The sequence below is a fragment of the Lygodium microphyllum genome, chromosome 7, assembly GCF_053477565.2.
Source record: "Lygodium microphyllum isolate KBCC chromosome 7, Lygodium_microphyllum_v1.1.10, whole genome shotgun sequence".
NCBI classification, from domain to species: Eukaryota; Viridiplantae; Streptophyta; class Polypodiopsida; order Schizaeales; family Lygodiaceae; genus Lygodium; species Lygodium microphyllum.
In genome coordinates, this window is record NC_141141.1 from 78,094,247 (window position 1) to 78,122,004 (window position 27,758).

General features: G+C 36.6%; 1 protein-coding gene across 1 annotated transcript; it reads left to right on the top strand.

The window, feature by feature from the left end:
* Nucleotides 1-6,960: 6,960 nt before the first annotated feature.
* Nucleotides 6,961-7,870, top strand: LOC148033615 (uncharacterized). Its single transcript, XM_087682336.1, has 4 exons — nt 6,961-7,044; nt 7,129-7,216; nt 7,310-7,411; nt 7,537-7,870. Exons 1-4 carry the CDS (start codon nt 7,016-7,018, stop codon nt 7,774-7,776), a joined length of 459 nt encoding a protein of 152 aa, XP_087538462.1. The 5' UTR covers nt 6,961-7,015; the 3' UTR covers nt 7,777-7,870.
* The last annotated feature ends 19,888 nt before the right edge of the window (nt 7,871-27,758 follow it).

Genomic DNA, 27,758 nt, shown 5'->3' on the forward strand with positions numbered 1-27,758 from the left:
GAAGGAAAGAAGAATATTGATCTTTGGTTAGATGGAAAGCTATATCCCAAAGATCCTAGCAGAAATAGCACTCCTCCTTTCTATAATAGCTCGTCATTAATGAGGTTTATTGGCGATGGCTACAATGGATTTTTAGGTTATACACTTAATCTTGTTGCAGAAAAGGATATCCTTGGACTAGAGAATCATCTTTTGATGAAACACAATATAGAGTTGTTGCAGAAGCTAGAGGATTGTCAACAAAAAATTCATTCATTGGAAAAGCGTATCAAAGCTTATCAACAAAAGCAAACTTTATTAGGCCTTCGAAATCGACAAAGAGCTCTTAAAAATATTGAGAATCTCAAACGAGGAGGAGGAGGCTGTGGTAAAAGAATCCAAGCAGCAAGGTATATTTTTTTTCACTTGAAAAATCTTAAATATGGCTTTATTTAAACTACTTGCATTGATTTGTGATGTTAATTTTGCTTAGATCTCTTCTACAACCAAATGCAAGTGAAAGAGATTCTTTAAAAGCAGCTCAGTTTTATTATCATCTTCTTCCTTCAGTGGTTTCAAAGGATATTTTGGAGAAGAAGAAATTTAAAAAGGCAAAGAAACAATGCTTGGAGTCATTTGTGAAGGATCATTCTTTGGATTCTGAGTTAGTACAGAAGACACTGGATAGTATTGGTATCAGTCGAGATGCTTATATGCAACTTTTCCAACTTTTACAATCAAATATGAAGCAAGGACAGGTACACAATTGCATACTTCCGAAACCATTTGTGGTTAGGACTATCAGACAGAGAGTTAATAACAAAGTGATGGAGATTCTAGGTGAGCCTTTTCATATCAAGGCTAGCTTCAAGGGCAAGAAAAAGGAGGTTACATTCAATGAATTTAACAATATTTTCCTTGACTTGCCCACCCTACAATGCTTAATGATCAAATTTTATGACTTGTCAGTAGTTGAGGCACAGGGAGTGGCTAGATTTGTGATTAAACTTGATGAAAGTGAGATTCTGAAATGTAAAAAATTGGAGAGAATCTCTATCACCTTGATGAATAGAGCACTTTCGTCAAGTCATTGCAATCACTCAACATCATTTAGTGTTCAATCTGAATATAACATCTGGTGGCTAGGAGCATTTGAGGTAGATACTGAGAATTTTGATATACTATATTGGGTTTTTCATCAAACATCAATACCTAATGTTATTCAAAGGCAACAAGCAGGAGAAGAGCTATTTGTTGAAGGATTAGGGAACTACAGGATTGAGTGGCACATAGCTGGTGACCTAAAGACACTCAAATGTATGTATAATGTATCAAAGGGAGCTAACTCGAGATCTCCTTGCTTATACTGCATGTCACCAGCTGTAGAGTTAAACTCAAGCAATTGGAATAGAGCTCCCTCTAGGCACAATAAGGATCCACAGTTTAAACCAGTCTTGGACATTCCTTTAGCGAATGCCCATATTTGTACACTTCATGCACTTTGCAGGATAATCGAAAAGCTTGTTCATCTCTATATAGGATTTGCATGGAAGTTGAAGCCATTATCAACTAGAACAGATGCTATAACAAAGGTTGAAAAAGTTCTCTCTGCAATTGGTTTGCATGGTGGCAATGTTGTTATTGAACCAGATCTTCAAAAGTCTAAGGATGGTAATTGTGTCCCAAAAAAACCATCTATTGGTGGAGTGAAGGCTAGAAGGTTTCTAGGCTTTCATGGGAGACTTGGCAAGATAAACTCGAGAAATGGTGGCTCAACTATTAAATTTAATCAGTGGAAATCCCTACATAATGGAGTTAAGGATCACACTGATAATGGACAAGCTCGAAATAGAAAAGCTAAAGTTTGGGAAACACTAGACAAAGTGTTTTTTTATTGTGATAAGACTGAATGGAATGACGATGATCTCAAAGACTTTAAAAACCAATTGAACCTTTTCAAAAAGGCGATGACAGAAGCTTGGGGTGATCAACACTTTACTCACTATATGGTAAGAAGTTTGTATATGTTTGTTTCTTCATTGTCGAACTCATATAATGTTTTTTAATAACTTTCCTTATTTGTTGACTATGCAGCATATTCTATACAACCATGCTCCATACTTTATTAAACAATATGGATCTCTATCTATCTGGTCAACCCAAGGTATGGAAAAATCACATTATCAAGCAAGAACAAAATATTTCAGACATACAAGACATGGAGGTGGAAGACACAAAGCCAACAGTTTATTAGAGGTCTTTCAATGGTTCTATCGACAAATTTGGCATAAATTCAAGCTTAAAGATACAACCACATCAAGCAATACATCATCTTTAGCAAGGACTATACAAATTGTTACCCAAAGAAGAAAAGATAGATATTTAAATTCTTGCGCAAAGCAAAGATTTACAGAATGGTTACAAACCAAACAAAGAGTTGGGAAAAGATGGGTTTCAAGAAACCCTTAATCTTTGGCATCTTCTAGTCTGATTGTGTTGCAGAAGAGTCCTTAGTTTCAGGCACCTCAACAGGGCCTTCAGTGGAGTCCTTGGTTTCAGGTAGCTCGACAGGGCCTCTAGAGGAATCTTTTGTTTCATCCCACTCAATAAGACCTCTGTATTTCAAAAACTCTTGTTTTCGATAGCCCGGAAGAAGCTTCAAATTCTTACTATCTCCTACATAAGAGAGCAAATAGGAGCCAAGAACTCCAAAATATCCAGCTCTAGAACCACTGTATCCAGGCATAAAGCCAAAAACTCTTATGGCTTCTTCCTTCTCCACCAAAATGATCTTGTCCAAACCTCTGCTGAAAACTTGAGATCCAATAACCTTTGAGATAGCTCTCAAAGCCATCATTGGTAGACTTGGAGAGCTTGACAATCTACTATGATATATTACAATTGTTTGATTGTTTAAGTTTCCAATATAATGGCCAAGGCTTTGATTTTTTCCAAGCTTCATTGGCCTAGAGCCCTTGGCCCTTCCAAGAAAGTTGTCCAGATCTTCAATCTCAATCTATAGAACAAACCACAACAGTACAAGATATAAGATATTTATCTATAATGCATAATAAAGTCTAACATAAACTCAATGGGTAACTTCGAATTATATTTCATACCTTAGGGTGTTCATCTTCTTCAAGAAGACTATCATCATAAAGATTTATTGAACTCTTGGGCTTCTCATCTGATGGTGACTTCAATCTCTCTTCATACCCTACATCATCAATATGAAGTTTCTTCTGGACTTGCAAGAACTCTTCTTCTGTAGGTAGCCCCCCCTTTTCGTATTCTATGATCTGATTAATACATGTATGTAAGGCTATAGAGCTATCTTGGAAATTCTCTCCCTCAACATCAAGACTTGCTAGTGGTTCTTGTTCATAACCTATAAAATTCATGTCATTTTTGCCCCAACCTGCAAGGATTGCTAAGCAATAATCTTCTCTAAGATCAAAAAGATGTTGAATATCATTTAGCAACACATATCTCTTCTTGTTGATAAGATAAGTGGGAAATGTTGGAACACAGGCAAGAGGACCTTCTTCATCAACCTGTGCACTTGGCTCAATCTCCTTTTCTTCCACCATTGTGATATTGTCACTCTTGAATAAACCTACATCAAAACCTTGGACAAGTTGATTCTCAACATCTTCTTGGAACATCTCCTCCTTCTCTTCGACCTCCTTATCCATACTTGCAATATCCTCTAGCTTTCTCTGTTGGTCTATATCTGGAGAAGAATTTTCCATGTACTGAAGATACACAATAAATCCAACGTCCTTGTGGATTAGAAGGCATTGGTGTTGATACCTGTGGAAAGGGCAACATGTTTCTTTCTTTCTGAATTCCTCATCAATGAGGTTGAACCTGCCGAGCAAAGTTGACCTGGATGTATTGGTGGCTCCCATGACATCACTATAATGAACAAATCCATTGACTTCCAAACCTTGCACATGTCTATCATAAAAACATCTGTACTCCTTAAGTTTATCATCAAGATCCTCTAATAACTCCTTCAAATCAAAAGGAACATTGAAAATTTTCCTGATATAGCAAAACTTGGAAGAATTTCCAGTGATGTGTAAAAAATCAAAGAGCCTATCATCAGATGTCTCAATTATCTCCTCCTCATCCATTCCTTCCAGAGATAGCTTCCTCTTTGTCATTTTGACCAGAAAAATATTTATCCCTGAAAAAAAAAGCAGAAAAGAACCAATATCCAATAAAACAAGATGATATCATGGAAAAAGGCCCCAACATTGATTTTCCAAGACAAAAAAATCAAAACAGGAGAATTTTTTTAGTTGACCGGTGAAACGCGAAAATTCAAGTGTGTAAGGCAAATGCCTGTGAAGGAATCGCGTTTCATCAGACACTAGCTTGAAGACAAAAATTATTCTAAAATGTGGCCGGTGAAACGCGATACTAAGAAAAATATCATCAACAGAGACATTGTCTCGCGTTTTACTTGTCAAAAATTGCAAATGAAGAAAAGAAACATGAACAATAAATAAATTCTATGGAAACACACAAATTGATGATATAATCATTTTTGGAAAAGATATACTGCATTTGAAAGATAGAAAGCACATAACATCTTTAATTGTTTAAGTGTTATAAAACATTCTTTCTATATTAATCAAATTTATTTTGTTAAAATGCTTGTAATAAAAAAAATTGTTACCTATCAAAGATTGTTGAACTGCTCTCCACACAGGATGCAAGGACCTTGAAGGGAAGTCGAGACAAAATTTTGGCAGAGAAGAAGACAATGTCGGAGAAATGGGTTTGAAATGCTTTTATATCGACCGTTAAGCATGTGGTGATAGTTCCAACGAAAAAGTTTGTGTAATAATGGAAATACACGTGTGTGACTTAACACAGCGTAATAAACTCCTCAGAAGACGTGCGCATTCTCTTTTTCCAAAAATACGTTTTATGTGTGTTAAATAACCCTTTTCCAAGTAAATAAAAAGTTCCGATAAGCGAGGGTACGTCACACGTGTGTTATTAACACTTTGCGAAGAACGTTGAGTCCATGCAAATTCACCGCCTTCAGCTTTCATCGCATTTCATCGCTACTCCATCTTTGTTTTTGGTGTTCCTTCCAGTCTCCACGCATTTCCTTCCAATCTCCAAGCATTTCACTGCTTCCCCAACAAAGCAAACCTTCAAGCATATTGTCATCTTTAGGCTGAAATTGTGAAGAACAAGCTAAGAAGAAGGTATGGTTTCTGCATCTTGCTTTTCAATACAAGCTCCATTCAATGCATTGTTTCGATATTTTTCCTTAATCCTTTATGTTATTATTAGCTCATGACCACTACAAAAGAATTTTTTCCACAGTGAAAGCATTCCTTAATATTGTGGATATTTAAGAAAATCTTACTGTGATCTGCATGAGCTATCTGAAATCCATGCTGCTGTAAATAATTACTTATCTGAGAATTCCATGCTCTCGGTGACTGTTTCTTTCCTCCCTAATTCTTTGGGTATTTTAAGTAATCTTAAAAGCTTTCCTTGGTCAATTTTTATGCTATTCATGAGCTGTCCGGTGAAACGCGAAAATAAGGTACTTCAAGCAGGTTTCCTGGCTTAAATTCGCGTTTCACTGGACACAATGGACAACAAGTCCGGTGAAACGCGAAAAGAAGCAGCTGCAAGGAGGCCCCCCTGCTTGACACTCGCGTTTCACTAGACAGCTCGAGAAAAATTCAGCTGATACGAGAAAACGCCATGCAGCATAGATAACTCTTGTCTGGGACTTGCGTTTTGCTTTACATGCTGGAGAATAAGTAACATATGTTTTTTTGGCAGATGGCTAGGACTAAGGCAACAGCAAGAAAACAGAAGATTGATCCTAGGGATTTAGCATCAAAGATTCATCAGTCTTCAAAGCCTGAGAAGCTGTCTAGAAAGTCAAAGCCAAGGAGAAGGTTTTCTCAAAATGTCAGGTGTCTAAGGGAGATTAGGAAGGCAGTAAATGCTCTTGACAATGCAATTCCAAAGTTGTCTTTTCAGAGGCTTGTCAGGGAAATTTGTGACAGATATAGTTTGGATAGTTTCAGATGGACAAGAACAGCTCTTAATTGTATACAAGAAGCCACAGAGGATTTTCTAATTGAGTTTTTCCAAGATGCCTACATTTGTGCTGCTCATGCTCATAGACTCACACTCATGGACAAGGACATGGTAATTCTTAGGAGGCTAAGATATAGATTTTCAAAGGTCCTTGAGCCAATTCCCCTCACTGATATGAAGACATTTAATATCCTTAATGTGCCCCCAGCTAGAAGAAAGAAAGATGATTCTGGTGTCAGGGTTGAGGATGTCACCCATGAGAAGGATACAAGGCAACATGAAAAAGAGGAGAAGGCTAAAGAGGAACAAGCAGATAAATGGAGAGAGTATAGGAGGCAAAGGGTTGAAGAAAGGGAAATAGAGCAACTAGAGTCCTTTGAAAATGAGCTAGCCACCCTTCTTGAAGCAACTAATCCAAAAGGATTCAGTGTGTTTTGTTTCTTACCTGGTGACTTAGGCAAAAGAACTGAGGTTATCTCCTTTGATGCTGCATGTGTTCAGATTCTTAAGGATAAAAGAAGAGAAGTAAATGACAGTCTTATTCTTGCTGGCCTAAGGTATGTCCATCCATAATTACTTATACTTTTTGATATTTTTTTAGCAATAAGATTTTTCTTGTTTATACTCACTATTTCTATGCCTTTTCTAGGTGTATAATGCATGAGTTTCCTTTGGATATACAACAAAAAATTGAGGTTTTTGATCCATCTATCTCATTCTTTATGAGGAATGAGCTTGATGCAAGTTTTATTGAGCACTGGCTCAATTTGATTGACTTCGATACTTTGGAGCTGCTTATAATTCCATATAATGAAAAGTAAGTGATTCAATATTCTATTAGAGTTTTTGAGATTTTATCCTACTAATTTGTTGAGATATGATTGCTTTTAGTTCTCATTGGAGCTTGATTGCAATAGACCTTGTGGATAAGCAATGCTTTTTAATCAACTCTATGAAAGGAAGCCATGGAAATGCTAAATTGTAAGTTATATTATCCAAGGGCTCCTTGATATTTCAATTCTTTTTTTTGTAAGTACTCTAAATTTCAACATATTTTATATACAGAGGTGCCAAAAGATTAATTGAAGAGCTAGAGAAAAGACCCCCTATGCCATCTGATTTGCTTGCAACAATGCAATATAGACAAGTTGCAGTAAGTTATTCATTAAAATAATTGAAACATGAGTTTGTTCTATGAACTACCATTCATCCTCTTTATAGTTTTACTTTGTGTTGGTGGTTGCAGTGTCCCCATCAGGATGATAGCCATTCTTGTGGCTGGAGGGTGATTGCAAATGCTAGAAGAATGGTTAACTTTGTTTATCTTAATGATGATAAACATGTAAAGGTAATATGAAAGATGCTAAACTTTAAGATAGATATTAATTGAAAATAGTCCATTGATGATAAAAATATAGTCTATTGTAAGAACAATAATGAACTAAAACTCTTTTTTCTATAAATGTGTGAAAGTTTTCGAAGGATTGCTATACATCTGAGCATATTTGGTACATCAGAGCAAAGCTCTTGAAGTATATGATAATCAATTGTATACAACCAACAACAGAGATTGGTGGGGATTTGCACCATGAAGGAGATGTGGTGCCTATAACCACGGAAGGCAAATCCACAGCTTCAACACCTTCTATACCCAAGACATCAAAGAAAGGCAAAAGGACTCCTAGAAAGGATAGTTCTCCAAAAAAGAAATAGCTTTGCCATATCGCCTTGTAGGCCTTCATATATAGAAATTTGCCCTTCAGCCCTTGTATATCTCATAGAGATGGCAGATAGACATCTGCTACAAAATTTGTACATGTATTTTATATTGATAGTAAAGATATCTTTTCTTGAATGTCATTGCAGTGTATTTTATTTTCTCTCCTTTTCGATATCTGCAAAAAATAAATTACAAATGTTTGTTAGTTAGAAAGTGAGATCTTGATATACATCTAAGTAGATATAATATGATGTGAAAACTTACTCGTTTCTTGTCAAGTTGGAATACAAAGGAGCATGGTAGTTCAATGTCTTCATTTTGTAAATCCATCCTCACTTGATGTAGCGTACATGATTTTCTGATCTTTAAGATTGCAATAATATACTCGTTGAACCAAATATCAAGATCCACAATAGGATCCTTGCTGAAATCATTAAGATTCTGGTCTAAAGCAACTAGACTACTACCAACAAAATGCCATCGACTATAGTAAAAGCTAAGGATAAAATTTTGAGTAGCAATCATATATTTACAAGCTATAGAGTCTTGATCTATCTTACATATAATTTTTCCTTCTGTCCTTGTATCCCATCCTTCATCAACAAATTGTATGATATGATCATATGTTAGTCTCTTCACTGAAAGCATGGTTTTTGTTATTCTTATCTCCATATTAGAGAAGAAATCAATAAATATATTAATAGGCATAAATAAAGTAACTTTGCTTAGCCTACTTGAGATATTAGATTTTAGTGCTTTCTGGATCTCAGAAAATATCTTACATCTATAGCCCTCACTAGTAGCTGGACTTGGCAAAGGCCACTCAAAGCTTGAAAAATCTGGCAAAGGAAGGAGTTTTATTGATCCCCATTGGCAACACCGCATAGGAATAACATAAGAATGGTCATAAAAGAATATTCCATTCTCTGCAAGCTCTGTCTTCTTTCTACCTCTATACATTTCTTCTCCAATTGAACCATGTATAACATCAATAACATCAATAATAGATTCCACTGGTTGCCATTCCTCAAGATTAGAGGGATAGACATCTACAAGACAAACAAATATTATAATGGAAAAACCTAAACCATGTTTAAGAAAGGAAAAACTTTAAGAATCAAATTCTTACAATTTGGTCTATGCATTGGAAGCTTTGAAGATCCAGGTTTCAAACACAGCTCTCTATGCATGAACACATGTTGCACTAGTACCTCTTTGATACTATTCTTATTTGCTCCAAGCTTAAAATCTCGGATTCTGCCCTTCCAAGCAGAGATAAACGAGCTCTCATGTCTTTGCCTTTTTCCACGTTTTGCTTGTTGCATGGTGATCCAACTACCTTTGCTAATGATAGTAGGAATCCATCTTCCATCAGTTTGGAATGAGTTAAACACTGATATGGATGTGATTTGGGAGCTTGGACGCCTTGTTGAAGGTCGAATTTCTGTATCCATGGTAGAAGAGAGAGATACATGCACAGAGAGAGAGAGAGAGAGAGAGAGAGAGAGAGAGAGGACTAGGCTATCATAACGGAGGGAAAAACAATAGAGGAATAAAAGAAACGAGGGAAAAAACTGAGCGCCATGCTTTTCACCAATTTGAATTTCGATTACATCAGTCATTATCATTAATCTAGAAACATCATTAAATAAAAGTAGCCGAGACTCTATGCCATTAATGCAAAATATGTCATAATCACGAATATAAGAGACTAAAAATACATAATAAAAATACAAATTCGTAATATTATCATATTTATATATTTTTGTAAAATAATTTTTTATTTTTTTTAAATTAGAAGTTCCGTTACGGAGGCTTTGCTCTTATTGGTCTAGAGCACTCTCTCTCCACATCCTAAAAGGCATTTTCGAGACCTCAAAACTCCCCTAATGATGACCTTTAGTACGTATGAATGCCCAAAGCTGGTACGAGTTGAAAATAGTCCACATGCAGTCACATCCAAACGGAATGCGACGGTTCTCAGTTTTCTACAAGTTACCATATTGGACCCACTTACAAATCAACCACTTGTTGGATCCCATGCATATTTTCAAGAATGTGGGCAGCTTGCTATGGGACCACATCACAAGAAAGAGAGACACTATAGGGGCATGAATGGATTTGAAGGAGGTAGGTAAGATGGAGGTTCTTTGGCCACAGTGAAGTGTTGATGATCACTTGCAGCTATCTCGCGCTCCTTAGGTTTTGTCCAATAAAGAAGAGTGCATTGTGAAGCAAATAGTCAAGTCTATCCGCACTTCGACGGGTATGATGCATTCTCTCAGGTCCGCGTTTTCTAAAGACGACCAATTACCAAGGCTAAAATCCCATGATTAGCATAAGATATGTCAGGTTTGTACTACGAATGGATTGTAAGTGGCCTAGTCGACTTTAGTGCAATGGATCTCACAGAAGGAGATTAAGACATTCTCTATTGAATCCGCAAGGTGGGGAGCAGTGGAGATGGTCTGTCTCTTTGAGAAATACCTACCTACCAGCATGCTCACGATACAAATCCACCTTCTTGTGCATCTTGTAGATGAAGTGGAGATTGCTGGACCCATTCATACATGATGGATGTTCTTCTTGGAGTGCTTCATGAAAACCCTGAAAGGCTTTGTGCGATAGTGAGCTCGACCAGAAGGTAACATGGCTGAAGGTAGGTTAGTGTCTGAGTCATTAGTGCATATTTCACAATGGCTACCAACGGTGGATTCAGACAACAGTATGCTATGGTCACTGAAGGACAATGATAGACTGACTGGAGATGTGGTGGTTGGAAATGGGATAGAAAAATGAATGGATGCTTCAACGGAGGAGAAAGTGAATTGCTTTTATATATTGTGCAATGCCTCGATGGAGACATGGCTCGCTAGGTGTACCAGCAGCAAGATAGGAAAGATCAAGAGGAAGCGCGATCTGAATTTCAACGTAGTACGCACCATCGATCGATTCGATATCCCGAGTGCATGGAGAAGATGCTGTGGTTTATGTCAACGCGATCGTTACATGGAGCTTTGATCGCAGCGTCTCGCAAAGGGGAGAATGTCTCAATCGAGGAGTGGGAATTCTCGAGGGGATGTAGACAAAAGGTAATGATATATTTAGAATTTATCATATCTGTATTTTATATATGACAACTAATTGAGTGTTTCAATGTACAGTACAAAATATATAGTGTGTCGTGGTCACGCGGATGGCATTTTCACATGAAGCGTATTGACAAAATGCCCTCCACAACAAATTGTGGTATCATGGTAAGGTTCGAGCAAGAGAGCCGACGACGAGCAACGGATCCAAACATGGTTATAGATGAGATGGAGTATATTGGGAACTTGCAAAGTATTGTCATGATGGATTATTGTAGCTTCTCTATTCAATATGCAGTGGTTCAAAGTGGTACTCGAAGGAGCTAGAGCAATAGTTCGACGAGGTCCATCTGGATTTCTTTAAAAAGATTTAAAAAAAAGACAGATTTGTGTGACACGTTTGTGTTGCCGGCCCATTGTAAATAGGTGTATGAACTCATGTGTTTTTTAATTGTATTACAATATTATACATGTCACAATAGTTAAATCTCTCTTGTACGTGATTGTGAACATGTAATCTTCTATCCAAACCCCCGACAACCTCGATGGTGGTACATTATACCTTGAGCTCCTCGAAGTGCGAGAGTATATGATCAAAGCGATGTTCCGAGCATAGATGAGGACATCATGCAAATAGAGGGGTCGATATTGCAAGGGGTGGAGGCCACTGAAAGCTTGGAGCATGCAGAGGAGCCAGTATCGGGTAACAATGATGAAAATACATGAGTCCAAGAATTCTTTGAGAATGAGGTGGACTCATCCTTTTTTGGTGACATGTCTATCGACCTTCCAGTGTATGCGGAGTTGTGTCAGGAGATTGACATGGGACCATAGGGTACTTCATACTTGGAGCATCCACCTACTCAATTCATTGACGACTCGCTTATAAGGATACATAAGTTATATATTTTAAGTAAGATTACTTTTTTAAGATTTATATTATCATGCTTTGTATGATTTATATTGATTATGCTAACATCAATTTTTGTCTGTGCAAGTGACCTTTGTGGATATTTAGATCATCACAATGAGTCGAGGGATGAGTGACGAGGAGCTACAGGAGATCTTCATGTGTATGTCTCTAGATCAAATGGCGAGATTCAGAGATATGGTGGACTAGGAGCTATCTGGGACACCATAAGGCCATTCTATTAGATCTACTTTAGTGCGCTTTGATTCTTCAGTTTCAAGCAGACGAGGTCAATGCTTCAGACTTAGGCCAAGACGGAGGGAGTGCTTCAGGGGGATGCTGCAGAGATCTGGATGCAGTGAGCCCACGGTCGGCTCGAGATATAGGTGCTACTCCTCGCTTTTGTAGCGGTACGAGAGAGAGTAGCTCAAGTGGCTGTTGTGGAGGTACCGACACAGTGTCTCCGTCTCGTCGTTCTGTTGGAGTTGCGTCATCCGTAGGATTTGTCACACCTATGGGGACGTCTACTCCAGTCACTCCCGCTTTTTCTCAGCCATACGCAGGTGGTATCCCTATGGGTGCTACTCCGAGAGATACTACCCCCGTAGATATACCAGATGTACAGGGCTCTTTTGGATATGACAAGGAGCGTGGTTGCACATGGGAGAGAACCCATCTTAGGCATATCCTAGAGACGTATGCCTACCTTGTATATGGCAGGACATGAGCCATCATGATGAATGATGAGGGGAGGAGGGTGATGGCTCGTATGAGAGAGTTGTGCCAACAAGTTTTTTAGCATAACTTCTTGGATCATTGAAAAAACATACCGTAGAGGAACAAGGATTACATAGTAACATCCTTGCATGAAGAGTTTTCGGTAACAGCCCCAGTAGATAAGTTTTCTACGGGCTATATGATGGAGTGCATGTGTGTATACATAGACGATCGGATGCACGCATGGCACTCAAGAGTGGGCTTCAAAGCCTGAGTGGCTAGATATGGATGACTGGCGCTAACTTAAGGAGAAGGCTACAGATTCTCTAGGACGTTGGAGATAGTAGCGCCAGGCGGCGAGGGAACGACTAGAGACCGTAGTGGTCCATCATCTTGGGAGTGATGGCCATATGACATATCTGGAGGACATTGTAAGTTTTTCTTTTGTTCACCTTAAGTTTGTATTCTCAAATGATGCCCACATTCAGAGTCAAAACTACTAAGAGAAGTCCTCAATAGCTAGATAAGAATTAGAATATTTTTTGGAAATATCCTTTGTACTGACAATCGTGTTTCTAACAGTTGTATTTTATTTTCTTTGTAGCACTCCATTACAAACCGCGATCCCAACGGCCTTGAGACTCGATATGCAAAGAGGCACGGTCTCACTGCATTGATCATGATGCTAAGAGGCATATTACACGGTGGATTCTGTGAGGTTTTACGATGGATTCCATAAACTTTTATTATCTCATACACAAAGTGGATTCTTTGTGCGAGAAGTTGATGGGGACGCCTATCCTTTTTGGGCGTCTCGTTAATTTAGTGTGTACATGGGTGATTCCATAGTGGGTGATTCCGCAAAATACATATTAAATTAATAAACATTTATGAGTTTAGAGTGCGTACTCATGATAAATTAAGGTTAGGATTGATTTCTAACCAATTGATTTATTTATGTAGCTGAAGACTGCTAGGTATTCACTTTTGTCAGTTTAATTGTATTATTTTACTAATGATTGTGAATGCTTCAGTTGATGTATAGAGATAGCAACAGTGGCGGAGGAAAGCATTGGAGGATAGCGTGCATTCGAGTTATCATCTATATTTTGATGGGCGCATACCTTAGGCATGGCGCCTATATTTTGTCGTGCATATTTATCAAGGTGTTTGATATTTATTTATTATTTTTGTATGCGCATGGGCGCATGATTTAGATATTTGTATTTGGATATTGTATTGGGTATGCTTGACTTCTTGGGCGCCCGCCCATTAGCTTTATTTCTATTTGGTACAAAAGTAAACTCAAAAGCCAAAAGCATACTATTTTGTAATTTGGGCTATTATTTGAGCTTGAAGATGATTAATACATAAAATACATGCTTTGTGGAGCGCTCACACAAGGCATGGGGGGAGATTGCACCCAATTGGTCTCTTGTTCATGTCGTGCAAGTCTTCTACATTGATTTGTGTACAAAAAGTAGAGTTATTTTGTTCTTGCAGACCTTCTGACGCTCACTACGCGTGCTTACAACATCCGATCTATGCACCAGTGGTATCAGAGCGAAGCTGAGATCGATAGCTTCCAATCACTATCCATCTTGTGCGAAGACGGAGCTCCTAGAACGATCGAGCTCTACAATCAATTTCATCGCGAACGGTGGATATGAATGGATTCCTAGCGGTCAAGAACCTCTGTCTCTGCAGCCTCTAATCGTAAAGGACCGGCCTGAGGAGGTGGAGGACCACGTCAACATCTCCTTCTACAAGTCGTTTTTCCACAGTATAGTAAGCTTTCCTCCATAACCAAAATCTTAAAAGCTTAAGTCAAAAGCTTGATAAGCTTATTTAAAAGCTTAAAGGGGCCCAAATTTTTTTGTCTGGTATCGTGGCATCTGCTAGACGGAATCGACGACGAAAAACGGCTACCCCCTCCTAAAATTGAATTCATGACAGTCACTTTAAGCTTAAGCTTAGTTACATAAGCTTTCAAACTTCCAAAGTCTACTAAGTTCTGCAAGTCCTCCAAGTTGTTTTACTCTGCAAGTCCTGCAAGTCCACAGAGATCATTACTGACTTATCTCAATTACTCCCATAAAGGTTGTTTCTGCGTAGAAGCACAAAATTACAAAATTACTCCCTAGAAGACTCTATTCACATACGCAGACTTGTTGAACCATTTTCAGCACACGCAGAAGGTCATACGCAATTTCTACGAAGACAACAAATCTCGCAACCGCAAAAGACGAAGAGTGTAAAAGCCAAGCAAAAATCTATAAGCCTTGTATACCCGACTTTGAGCTACGCTCATCCCGCTAATCAGATTTTGAGAGAGTGAGGTCTTTTGGATTTTTACAGGATGAAGGAACAAAATATGGACGATTTAATGGCTAAAGGCGATCTTCCTGAACCTACGATGGAACAAAAATTGGATTTGATTATTATGCAGCTTGATGAAGAACGAAGAGCCCGACAAGCTTTGCAAGTTCAATTAGCTGATTTGCAATGATCTACCACCGATAAAGATGGACCGCAACCCGAAGATCTTATCCGACGTACCATCGATGTGACGCTCAAAGCTCAATCCATCCACAAAGAAACAAAGATAAGTAAAAGAAATTTCAAATTCCGTACTTTCAATGGATCTCGAGATGGAAAGACTGTACTTGCATTTATCAATCAGTTTGATGATTACTTTCATGAAGAGACATATCCTGAAAAAGACAAAATTAAATGTGTCACTAATCATTTAATCGATCGAGCATCTCTTTGGTGGACTATGGTTCGCAAGAGTATTGATTGTCCCACCACTTGGGAGAGTTTCAAAAACAAGTTTTTGCAGAATTTCCTTCCTCCTCAATTCCATGAAAAAGCCATAAAGCAATGGGATCTTCTACAGCAAAGAGATCGTGAGCCTATTTTCCAATATACTGAATGTTTTTGGAATGCCTTACTGCAACTCCGCATGCTTGAAGATATACCTGAAGCGACTCACAAGCGCAAGTTTATGTCATGCTTACTTGGACATTACTATGCTGAAGTCAATATGTTCAAGCCAACAACCCTTGAAGATGCGATTTCTTTGGCTCATGACACTGAAGACAAGATTTGAGGAAGAGACAACCATCCATAATAATTTCAAGCAAATGGTAACTATGGTTCCAAGAAATTCAATTAAAATTTTAGAAGATTCAATAATCATAGTTTTCTTCCATCATCATTCCATAAGTCTTGGACAAAACCACCTGCTTTGCCATCAAATACCAATCAAAACCCTAAGCCATCCTCACAGCCAAATCCCAATATTCCTAGACTTCCTGCAATTGCCAACAATGTATCTAAAGCCAAACCTATAGTTTATTACAAATGCCATCAACTTGGACATCTAGCAGCTAATTGCCAATCGAAGAAACCACCTATCCATATCAATTATCTTGGAGTAATGGAAGATGAAGAACGTGAGGAAATGCCTGACTTTACGGAAGATGATGACAACATTGCTACTCCTTCAGACACTTTACCAGGTATGCCAACTCCACATTCTTTGTTGATAATGAAATGTTTAGTACATGGTAAAGAAAATATTATTTTGCATGATGATGGTAGCACACATGATTTTATTTCTACAAATTTAGTGAATGAATTGAAATTACAAACTATTTCTACACATTATCACATTAAAGCAGCATTCTTAGGCACAAGATATAATGGAACACAAGAAGTGCATAACTTAGAAATTAAAATTGGTGAATACACTGAACGAAGGAATTTCCTAGTTGTACCTTTGCAGTCCATTGATATTATCCTAGGTATGCCTTGGCATCATCAGTATAATCCTGACATAGATTATTCCACGTGTTCAATTAAAATTCATTTCAGAGAAAAAAAATTACATTGAATGGTATGCACGCATTCAATAATTTTCCACTGCTTACTCATACCCAAGCTAAACGTGCATTACGTAAAAGTAGCAAATCTTATTTAATTTGGATGAGTGACCTTCAAGCTTAAAAAAAACATATGCATCCTAGGCATAAACAATTTCTTGCTCACTTTAAAGATTGTTTTGCTGATGATTTACCACCTGGACTACCACCTTCACGTCCAGAAGATCACAAAATAGATTTAATTCCTGGTACACAACCACCATGTAAAGCACCATATAGGCATAATCAAATCGAACATAAAGAAATTCAAAATCAAGTAGAAGAATTGCTAAACAGAGGATTAATTAGACCTAGTAGTTCTCCATTTGGCGCACCTGTTTTATTGGTAAAGAAGAATAATAATACTTATCGCATGTGCATTGATTATCGTGCCCTAAATAAAATTACTGTTAAGAATAGATATCCGGTTCCTAGGGTAGATGATCTTATGGATAAACTACAAGGTTCTGCCATATTCAATAAGATAGATCTTAAATCTGGTTATCATCAAGTGAGATTAGATAAATCTGATATATTCAAAACTGCATTTAGAACACAATTTGGACATTATGAATTTCTAGTGATGCCTTTTGGATTAACTAATGCACCTGCTACATTTAGTCGAATGACGAATCGCATATTTTTGAAATATCAGCATTGTGTTATAGTATTCTTTGATGATATATTAGTATTCAATAAAAATGAGAAAGAGCATTATGAACATCTGTCTTTAGTTTTCAAATTGTTGAAAGATAATCAATTGTATGCTAATCCGAAAAAGAGTAAATTCTTTCAAACAGAAATTAAATATTTAGGTCATATTATGTCATCAGAAGGTATTAAGGTTGACCCTAAAAAGATAGAAGCAATTTTAAATTGGCCCTACCCAAAAGTGTGCATGAGTTACGTTATTTTCTATCTTGCTAGTTTTTACAGAAATTTTGTGCGAAATTTTTCATTACTTGCTTTGCCTTTGACTAAACTTTTAAACAAGGGTATTGTGTATAACTGGACTAATAATCAACAAAAATCTTTTGATTTATTGAAACATGCATTAACCCATGCTCCTGTATTACAACTACCTGATTTCAATAGACCATTCCTTTTAGTAGTTACTGATACTAGCGGATTTGGAATAGGAACCGTACGTATGCAAGATAATCATCCCATAGCCTATTCTAGCTGTAAACTGAAACCATCTCAACTTAAATATTCTACATATGATAAAGAATTATTAGTTGTAGTACAAGCCTTACGACAATGGAAACATTACTTAATGGATTCTGAATTTATGATTAAGACTGACCAACAAAGCATTAGACATCTTCTTAGTCAACCCCAAATATCTTATAGACATATCAAATGGGCAGCTTTCATTCAAAGTTTTCATCCCCTTATACAATATCAACCAGGAAAAGAGAATGTAGTAGCCGACGCTTTGAGTAGAAGACCGACCATTCATAATATTTCTATCATATCATTTGATTTCCTTATCCCTATGAAAGATACTTATCACCAGGATATTACTTTTCATGCTAATTGGAATAAATTAGTTACAAATAACTAGATTCCTATTAATTCACTGTCATACAATGATGGATTCATGTTTTATGAAAAGAGATTATGTGTTACAGTTCCATTTAGATCTTTTGTTTTGAATGAGATTCATTGTCCTCCATATCAAGGTCATAGAGGCATTATCTCTACTTTGCATACATTGACTGAAGATTTTTATTGACCACATATGGATACTGATGTATCTAACTTTGTTTCTGAATGTTTAGTTTATCAACGAGTTAAAAGACATCATTGTAAACAGTATGGTTTACTTATGCCTTTATCTATTCCATCACGACCATGGGAACAAATTTCTATGGATTTTATTATTGGTTTATCTAACACTAAAACTAATCATGATATGATTCGGACTGCTGTAGACAGGTTTAGCAAACAAGCATATTTCATTCCATGCAAGAAAACTTTAACATCATCTCAAGCAGCTCATTTGTTTTTTAAAACTGTTTTTACTAATTATGGTTTACCAAAAGTTATTATTTCTGATCGTGATTCTAGATTTTGCAATAATTTTTGGATTACTTTGTTTGCTAACTTAGGAACAAAGATTGATTTTTCATCTGCATTTCATCCTGAAACAAATGGTCAAACAGAAGCTACTAATAGTACTATTTTAGATCTTTCACATGCTTACACTATTTCAAAACCACACACATGGAATACATATCTACATTTACTTCAGTTTGCATATAACAATACACCACACATTGCTACAAAGAAAGCACAGTTTGAAGTTATTTATGGTTATAGATTGCCTACACCTGTTGCCTCATTATCAAATAAAATTCAGATTGCTGATGATATTGCTAATATGCACGCTACTATTTTTGATGAAGTTAAAGATATGATTGCCAAAGTCCAGCAATCATATACAAAACAAGCCAATAAGAAAAGACAGGCCATGAATTTTAAAGTTGATGACTATGTTTGGTTAAGAATAGAAAAACATAGATAACAAAGTGTAGATAAACACCCAGTTGTGAAATTAGCACCTAGATTCTATGGACCATTCAAAATCATTCATAAAATCAATGACAATGCATTTAAACTAGAACTACCACCACATTGGAAAATTCACAACACCTTTCATATTAGTTTATTACGACCCTTTAGAGGCTAATTACCTGTACACCCTGTCTATGAAAACCCACCTTTGTTAGATGAAGAGACTAAAATCCTTGAGCCTGAAGCTATTATAGATACTGACTTTATGACCACTAGAATTGGCCATAGATATTCTAGATATTTGGTCAAGTTTAAAAACCATCCTGTTGAAGAGGCCCAATGGATGCACGCTAGAGACTTAAATGCTTTCCCCACTCGGTTAGCTCCACATTGAGCTAATAGCAATTGAGGACAATTCAGGACAATTGCTATCCCACCCTGAGAGTATGATGCCAGGAAGCATATTACATGGTGGATTCCGTGCCACGGTGGATTCTGTGAGGTTTTACGATGGATTCCATAAACTTTTATTACCGAGGCTCATACACAAAGTGGATTCTTTGTGCGAGAAGTTGATGGGGACGCCTATCCTTTTCGGGCGTTTCGTTAATTTAGTGTATACATGGGTGATTCCATAGCGGGTGATTCTGCAAAATACATATTAAATTAATAAATGTTTATGAGTTTAGAGTGCGCACTCGTGATAAATTAAAGTTAGGATTGATTTCTAACCAATTGATTTATTTATGTAGCTGAAGACTGCTAGGTATTCACTTTTATCGGTTTAATTGTATTATTTTACTAACGATTGTAAATGCTTCAATTGATGTGTAGAGGTAACAGCAGTGGTGGAGGAAAGCATTGGAGGATAGCATGTATTCGAGTTATCATCTATATTTTGATGGACGCATACCTTAGGTATGGCGCCTATATTTTGTCGCGCCTATTTATCAAGGTGTTTGATATTTATTTATTATTTTTATTTGCGCATGGGCGCATGATTTAGATATTTGTATTTGGACATTGTATTGGGTATGCCTAACTTCTTGGACGCCCGCCCATTAGCTTTATTTCTATTTGGCACAAAAGCAAACTCAAAAGCCAAAAGCGTGCTATTTTGTAATTTGGGCTATTATTTGAGCTTAAAGATGATTAATACATAAAATACATGCTTTGTGGAGCGCTCACACAAGGCATGGAGGGAGATTGCACCCAATTGGTCTCTTGTTCATGTCGTGCAAGTCTTCTACATTGATTTGTGTGCAAAAAGTAGAGTTCTTTTGTTCTTGGGGACCTTCCAACGCTCACTACGCGCGCTTACGGCATCCGATCTGTGCACCAAATCGATCGATTGTATGGACGGGGTGACCCTGTAAGTCACTCATCTTTCTTGTCCGTAGTTACTACGTTTAATTAAAATGCATTATTGTATGGTGGATAATGTGTAGTTGTTTCTTTTTTTGCAGCGTCTGTTCAATGCTCCTTTGCGATGGGATAAGGTTTCGGATGGCGAGGATCTATAGCTCACCCTTGGATCCCTAGAGCTCACATACTCTTGTTTTTTGGTCATGTGATCTGTGTAGACATTTTCTATATAGTAGTAGTATCTTGCTATGATTGTACCGGCCGCTTTCATTACGCGATCATGTATTTATTTCATGTATCAGTATTATGATTTAAGTATACTTTACATTTATTTACATGAGCTTTATACACATTACTGAAACTATTTTGTATGGCCCAAATAAAGCATATAGTGCTATATATGGTAGGGCAGCTTGCTGCCCTGCCACAAAGTTTTTTTTTCCTATTACCATCGCTATTAGGATCGCAAATTTACTGCACGTGTCTTGCAAAATGCGTCGCAAAGCGTCGTTATCAGCGTCGCTATTTGTGTCGGTCATTATCATCATCACTTTTTGTGTCGGTATCAGCATACCGACGCAAATAGTGACGCATACCGACACAAATAGTGACGCTAATAACGACACTAATATTGAGTGTTCTATGGCATTGCCAATAATGATGTTTTTTGTGATGATGGGGGCAAGTTTCTTTGTGAATATTTTCGTCACTTTTAATGTTGGTATAAGGCCTATATCTTGTAGTGAGAATTGGTCCTACAATAATATGTTGTCTTTTCTCTTTATCAACACATGAGTTTCTGATTTGGTTGACATGCAATTGAACATATATATTGCTACATACATTGATGTGGTTTTAAACGTGTTTTAGCCCAAGATTTACAACATATTTCAAACATATTTTATCATATTGCGCATGTGCTTAATGGGATAGTTCAAACATTGACTCAGTGAATGCATAGTTTGATAGAAACATGAGAACTCTTGCATGTATTTTCAAGCCATCACCCTCCTCCCCTCATCATTCATAATGATGACTCATATCCTATCATCTATAAGGTATCCATACCCCTCTACGTATGCTTAAGATGTGTCCTCTCCCACCTACGACCACACACCTAGGCATATCCCAGAGATCCCTATACATCTGGTGTACCTATGGGGCTAGTATCTCTTGAAATAGCACCCATAGGGATGCCACCGGATGACTGAGCAAAAGCTGAAGTGACTAGAGTAGACATCCCCGCAGGTGTGACAAATCCCATAGGTGATGCAGCTCCAAAGCAGACTGACGAGACGGAGATACTACGTATATCTCCACACATATGTCTCCAGATCAGATGGTGAGATTCAAAGATATGGTGGACCAAGAGCTATCTCGAACACCATCATGTCATTCTATTAGATCTACTTTGGCGCGTTATGATGCTTCAATTTCCAATAGCAGACAAGATCGATGCTTCATACTTGGGCCAGATGGAGGGAGTGGTTCAGGAAGATGCTATAGAGATCTGGATGCACTGAGCCTGCGGTCGGCTCGGGATACAAGAGCTACTCCTCGCTCTCATAGCGGTTCGAGAGAGCGTGTCTCAGGTGGTTGCTGTGGAGGTATCGAAATAGGGTCTTCGTCTCGTCGTTCTATTGGATTTACTTCTCCTACATCTCCTATTGCTCCATTCACTTCTTCTCCTATTTCTCATCATGTGTCAATGTCTATTTCTATGTCTATGCCTATGCCTATGCCTATTCCTACTGCAGTTGTCAAACCATCTACCAACTGACTGTGAAAGACATGGTGAAAAAAATTTCAAAAAACTTGTAAGATCTTCAAATTAAGATAACCAAAAAAGAACAACCACTTAACTCAGCTCCAATTTCTACCCCATCCTCTTCTACTCCTATGAATTCTTCCAAAAATGATCGTGTTTGCCATTGCATATGGTGCAATAGTCCAGACTAGGAGCGCAAGGACTGTCAAGACTTTGAGGAGGTGAAAAGAGTGAAGTTGGTGGTCTAGAAGGACACGATGATATGTTTCAAAGATGCAGAGCAACCGCTAAAAACGAATTTCGACAAAAGAGGTATGAAAAAGTTATTGGAGGAATCTCTTTTATGCTCTTCTTATGTGATGCAAGAGGTAGCAAGAGAATTTGTTGCCTATGGTCTTCAATTGGAGCTTGCCAAAGGACAAGTCTCCTTTATGGTCTTATACACTGCATGCAGAAAAGAAAGGTAAAGCTTCATCATGTAAACTTTCATCCATAGGAGATGCAATCAGAAAAGGGACTAGATGGAATGATCGTGTAGATGTCTTTTCTATCTATGGTTACATTGCAAAATCTCAAGGATTTGAAGCGCTTGTTGAAGAAAAACGCAAAAGAGATAATGATCAACCTGAAGGATGGAAGAGGGCAACTAGGAGGAGTGAACTAGATGTTCAACCTTCTTCTTCAGGATATCAGAGCAGAGTATGGCTGATGTATACAAGCCAAAAGTATAAGAAAACCAGAAGGCCCCAAAGACAAAGGATTCGAAGCTAGAAAAGCAACCTAGATTCAAGCTATTATCCGATATCAAGATAACCACGGACTTGAAAATTGTACTTGAGGATCAAATTCTTAATTGTGAAATTGAATTTACACTTGGAGAAGTCTTGGGGATTGCCAAAAGAGAGTTTCATTATCTTATTATTGACATCATAAAAAGAAAACAAAATATTATTAAAAAGCCAATGCAGTATATGATCCATCGAGACGCTTTAGCTATTGCCGAGGCTCTTCTCTTTGGGTTGCAGATTGAGGAGATTGATTGTGAAGAGGAGATTATTGAGGAGTCTATAGATGGAGCTCTATGTTTGCAGTTCAACAAGACTCTTCATTCTTTACTTCAACCCGTACAGTATGATGAGAATGAAGATGCGCCTAGATTGGTGCCTCCAAGCTATTTTTCTCGAAGTCACTAGGCTTATAAGACTACAGAAATTGTTGTCAAGCTTAGTGAGACTGAGACTCCTTGTGTTGCTCTTTTGGATCATGGTTTTGATATTAATGTCATAGTGCAAGGTTTATATGATACTGGTAGATGGCCAATTGATGTGGATCATGGTTAGTGCATGTGTGCAACCAACAATACTGCAGGAGATCTGTATGTTGCTTGTCCAAATGAGAAGATTTCTATTGGAGATGTGGGTGAGTCTTATCATTTCTTTGTACAGAACTCCTGTTCTTATCCTATTATTCTGGGGCAGTCATTTATTGCTGAGTCTCGAATGGAGACTAAAGTTTTGGATGATGGATCTGCCTATGCACAGATCCAGGCAAGGATAGGAAGAGAGCTATCCAATTCATGAGTGTTTGTATTTATCAACGAAATAAGGATTCCTTGAGGGATTATCCTCTTCCAATAGGAGAACTGAATTTTTGCTAGGTACCACTGTCTTGCAAAACAATGGTGGTACAAGTCAGGGAAAGCTCTCACCTCTTGGTAGCGGCATTTTTCCTCATGTGTTTATGGTGTATGCACTGAAAGTACTTTGTGTTTTTAACATATTTCTGATATGCTTAGAGCTTCCATGCAATATGTAAAAAGAAAAGAAAAAGAATTGATGATTGCAAGTGTTTTGTAAGAAGAAAACCGGATAGATGGTCTCTATGAGGGCCTTTCATGCTCAAATACCAGGGAAGAATTTTTCGTATTGCTAAATGCTAACAATCAAGAGTTGTCATATGTCTTACAGGTCTGTTCTCTCGCAATGTATTGTGAAATTGTTGATTTCATTCTTCAAATGAATTTGGGTGCTGAGGATTCTCAGCAAAAAGTATTCTTTGCTGACATATTTCAGCAAAAAGATTTGGGTGTTACTATTTATACTGGTGTACAAATCGGACGTTGGATGCATACGTAGCGAGTGCTAGAAGGTCCCTAAGAACAAATAACTCTACTTTAAGCTTTTAAAAAAGAAAGATAGACTTGCACGACATGAGACAAAAAGACTAATTGGGTACAATCTCCCCCCATGCCTTGTGTGAGTACTTCACAAGGTATGTATTTATAAATTTATTTATCTCAAAGCTCAAAAATAGCTCAATTTTACAATAAACATGCTTTAGCTTTTGTGTTTGCTTTTATCCAAATAAAGAATAAAGCGGTTAGGCGATCCAAAAGTCCGTATGTATCAAAATACAATGTCCAATAATAAAATATTTAAACCTTGCACCCATGCGCATTTAACATAATAAATATTTGTCAAGCACTTCAATAAATAAGCACGCCTAAATAGATATTAGTGCCACGCATTTAATGATAAGACACATATCCATCAAAAATGATAATTCATTCTAGGTAATTTGAATACACGCTATCACCTAGTGCTTCTCAACACCACAGTCGCTTACTCTACACATCAACTGAAGCATTCACAATTGCTAGAAAATAATAAAATTAAACCGACAAATGTGAATACCTAGCAGTCTTTAGCTACAAAATAAATAAATAGGTTGGAACTCTATCATAACCTTAATTTAATTATACGAGTGCACTCTAAACTCATAAACATCCATTAATATAAATATATATTTTATGGAATCACCTGCTGTGGAACCACCCACGTGCACATTAAATTAACACGACGCTCGAAAAGGACATGCGTCCCCATCAAATTCTCGCACGAGGAATCCACCATATGTACGAGCCCTGGTAAATAAATATAGTTTTACGAAATCTACCGCAAAACCTCACGGAATCCACCATGGTCTCACAAAATCCACCGTGGAATATGCCTCCTAGAATCAATTGTTCTCAATTGCTATCAGCTCAATGTGGAGCGAGCAGTGAGGGGTAAGCACTTAGATCATGGGTGTACATCCATTGGACCTCTTCAATATGATGATTTTTAAACTTAACCAAATATCTAGAGTATCTACAGCTAGTTTTAGTGGTCATAAGTTAGTGTCTAGGATAGTTTCGGATTTAAGCATTTACGTTTCTTCTTCTAACAAATGAGAATTTTCATAGACAGGGTGAACATGTAATTTACTTCTAAAAGGTCGTAACAAACTGCTATGAAAAGTATTGTGGATTTTCTAGTGTTATGGTAATTCTAATTTAAATGTTGACATTGATTTTTTTCATAAAATCTAGGAGCTAACTTAACAACAAGGTGTTTCTCAACACTTTGTAATATTCTCTTTTCAATGCGTAACCAAACATAATCATCAACCTTGAAATTCATAGCTTTTCTTTTCTTATTAGCTTGTTTAGTGTATGATTAATGGGCTTTTACAATCATGTCTTTGACTTTAGCAAAATTGTAACATGCATATTGACAATATCATTAGCAGCTTTAATTTTGTTTGACAATGATGTAACAAGTGTAGGTAATCTATGTCCATAAATGATTTTAAAAGGTGCTTTCTGTATAGTTGTATGTGATGTATTATTGTATGTAAAATAAAATAAATACAAGTTTATTTTTTATGTTTGTGGTTTTGAAATTGTGTATACACGCAAAAGATTTAAAATTGTACTATTAGTAGCTTCTGTTTGTCTATTTTTTTCAAGATGAAATACAGATGAGAAATCAATCTTTGTACCTAAATTAGCAAACAAAGTGGTCTAAAAATTATTGTAGAATCTAAAATCATAGTTAGAAATAATAACTTTTGACAAACCATGATTAGTGAAAATAGTTTTTAAAAATAATTATGCAGCTTAAGATGTAGTTAATGTTTTCTTGCATAGAATGAAATATGTTTGTTTGTTAAATCGATCTACAATGGTTCAAATCAAATCATGATTAGCTTGGGTGTTAGATAAACCAATTATAAAATCCATTGAAATATATTCACATGGTTGTTCAAAAATCAATAAATGCATTAATAAACCATATTGCTTACCATGGTGTTGCTTAACTCTTCCCTCCAAGGTCCTTCTAGTATAGGTAACAGCATACAAAAGGGGGCAATAGTCTTTTTGGTGGTCTTAAGCTATAGTTGATAGGTTTCATGGCTATTTGAGTAGGGTAGAAGCAAAATTTCAGTGTTTCTAGCAATGAAACTCTGAAATTCCTCTCTCTATAGCATTCTCTCTCATTCCCCAACTAGTTCTCAAGTTATCTTAGCATTTTCCAACAATTTGAGCCATTAGAGGAAGTAAAATATCATATTCCATCTGTGGCTAGTAAAAATCTCCGACCAATGTACGCAAAGTAAAAATAATACCTTTATGACCTTGATATGAGGGACAATGAATTTCGTGCAATACAAATGATTGAAATGGAACACTTACACATAATATTTTCTCATAAAATATAAATCCATCAATATAAGACAATGAATCTATTGGAATCCAGTTATTTGCAACTAATTTATTCCAATTAGTCTCAAAAACTGATAAGTTTGTTATAGGTATCGTTAATAGAGATAAGAAAATTAAAAGATATAACAGAGATGTTATGGATACTTGATCTTCTACTTAAAAAATCGACACAACATTCTCTTTTTCAGGTTGGTATTGAATAAGTGAATGAAAACTTTGAATAAAAACAATCCATTTAATATGACAATCAAAAATTTGTGGCTGACTAAGAAGATGTTTGATAATTTATTGGTCAGATTTGATCATGAACTCAGATCCCATTAAATAGTATTTCCATTGACGTAAAGCTTGTACTACAGCTAGTAATTTCTTATCATAGGTAAAATACTTGAGTTCAGATAGTTTAAATTTGTAGCTAGAGTAAGCTATGGGATGTGAATCTTGTATAAGGACAGCTCATATTCCAAATCGCATTAATGACTATTAGGAAGAATTGTCTATTAAATTTAAGTAATTGCAAAACAAGAGCATGTGTTAAGGTATGTTTCAGTAAATCAAAAGACTTTTGCTAATTGTCAAACCAATGATACACAATACCTTTCTTTAATAATTTTGTCAAAGACAAATGCAAGAAATGAAAAAATTTTCACAATTTTTTTTTGTAAGAGCTGACAATACCTAAAAAAGAACGTAATTCATGTACATTTTTAGGTATCGACCAATTAAAAATTACTTTTATCTTTTTAAGATCAACTTTAATACCGTCAAATGAAACAATGTGTCCTAAGTATTCTCAATGTGGGTTTGAAAAAATTCACTCTTTTCAAGATTAGCATATAATTAATTTTTTTATAATAATTTGAAAACCAATGATAAATGTTTATAATGCTCATTCTCATTCTTACTGAAAACCAATGTATCATCAAAGAAAACAATTACACAATGATGATGCTTCAAAAATATGTGATTCATCATAAAGTGAATGTGGCTGGTGTATTAGTTAAACTAAAAGGCATAACAAGGAATTCATAATGTCAAAATTGAGTCCTAAATGCAATTTTGAAAATATCAGGCGTATCCAATCATACTTGATGATATCCAAATTTAATATTTATCTTGCTAAATATTGTGACC

Coding starts and splice junctions, on each gene's coding strand:
- LOC148033615 (XM_087682336.1), top strand. CDS start 7,016: ATGAAAGGAAGCCATGGAAATGCTAAATT. Junction 7,045..7,128: donor AGCCATGGAAATGCTAAATT/GTAAGTTATATT, acceptor TTTTATATACAG/AGGTGCCAAAAGATTAATTG. Junction 7,412..7,536: donor ATGATGATAAACATGTAAAG/GTAATATGAAAG, acceptor AATGTGTGAAAG/TTTTCGAAGGATTGCTATAC.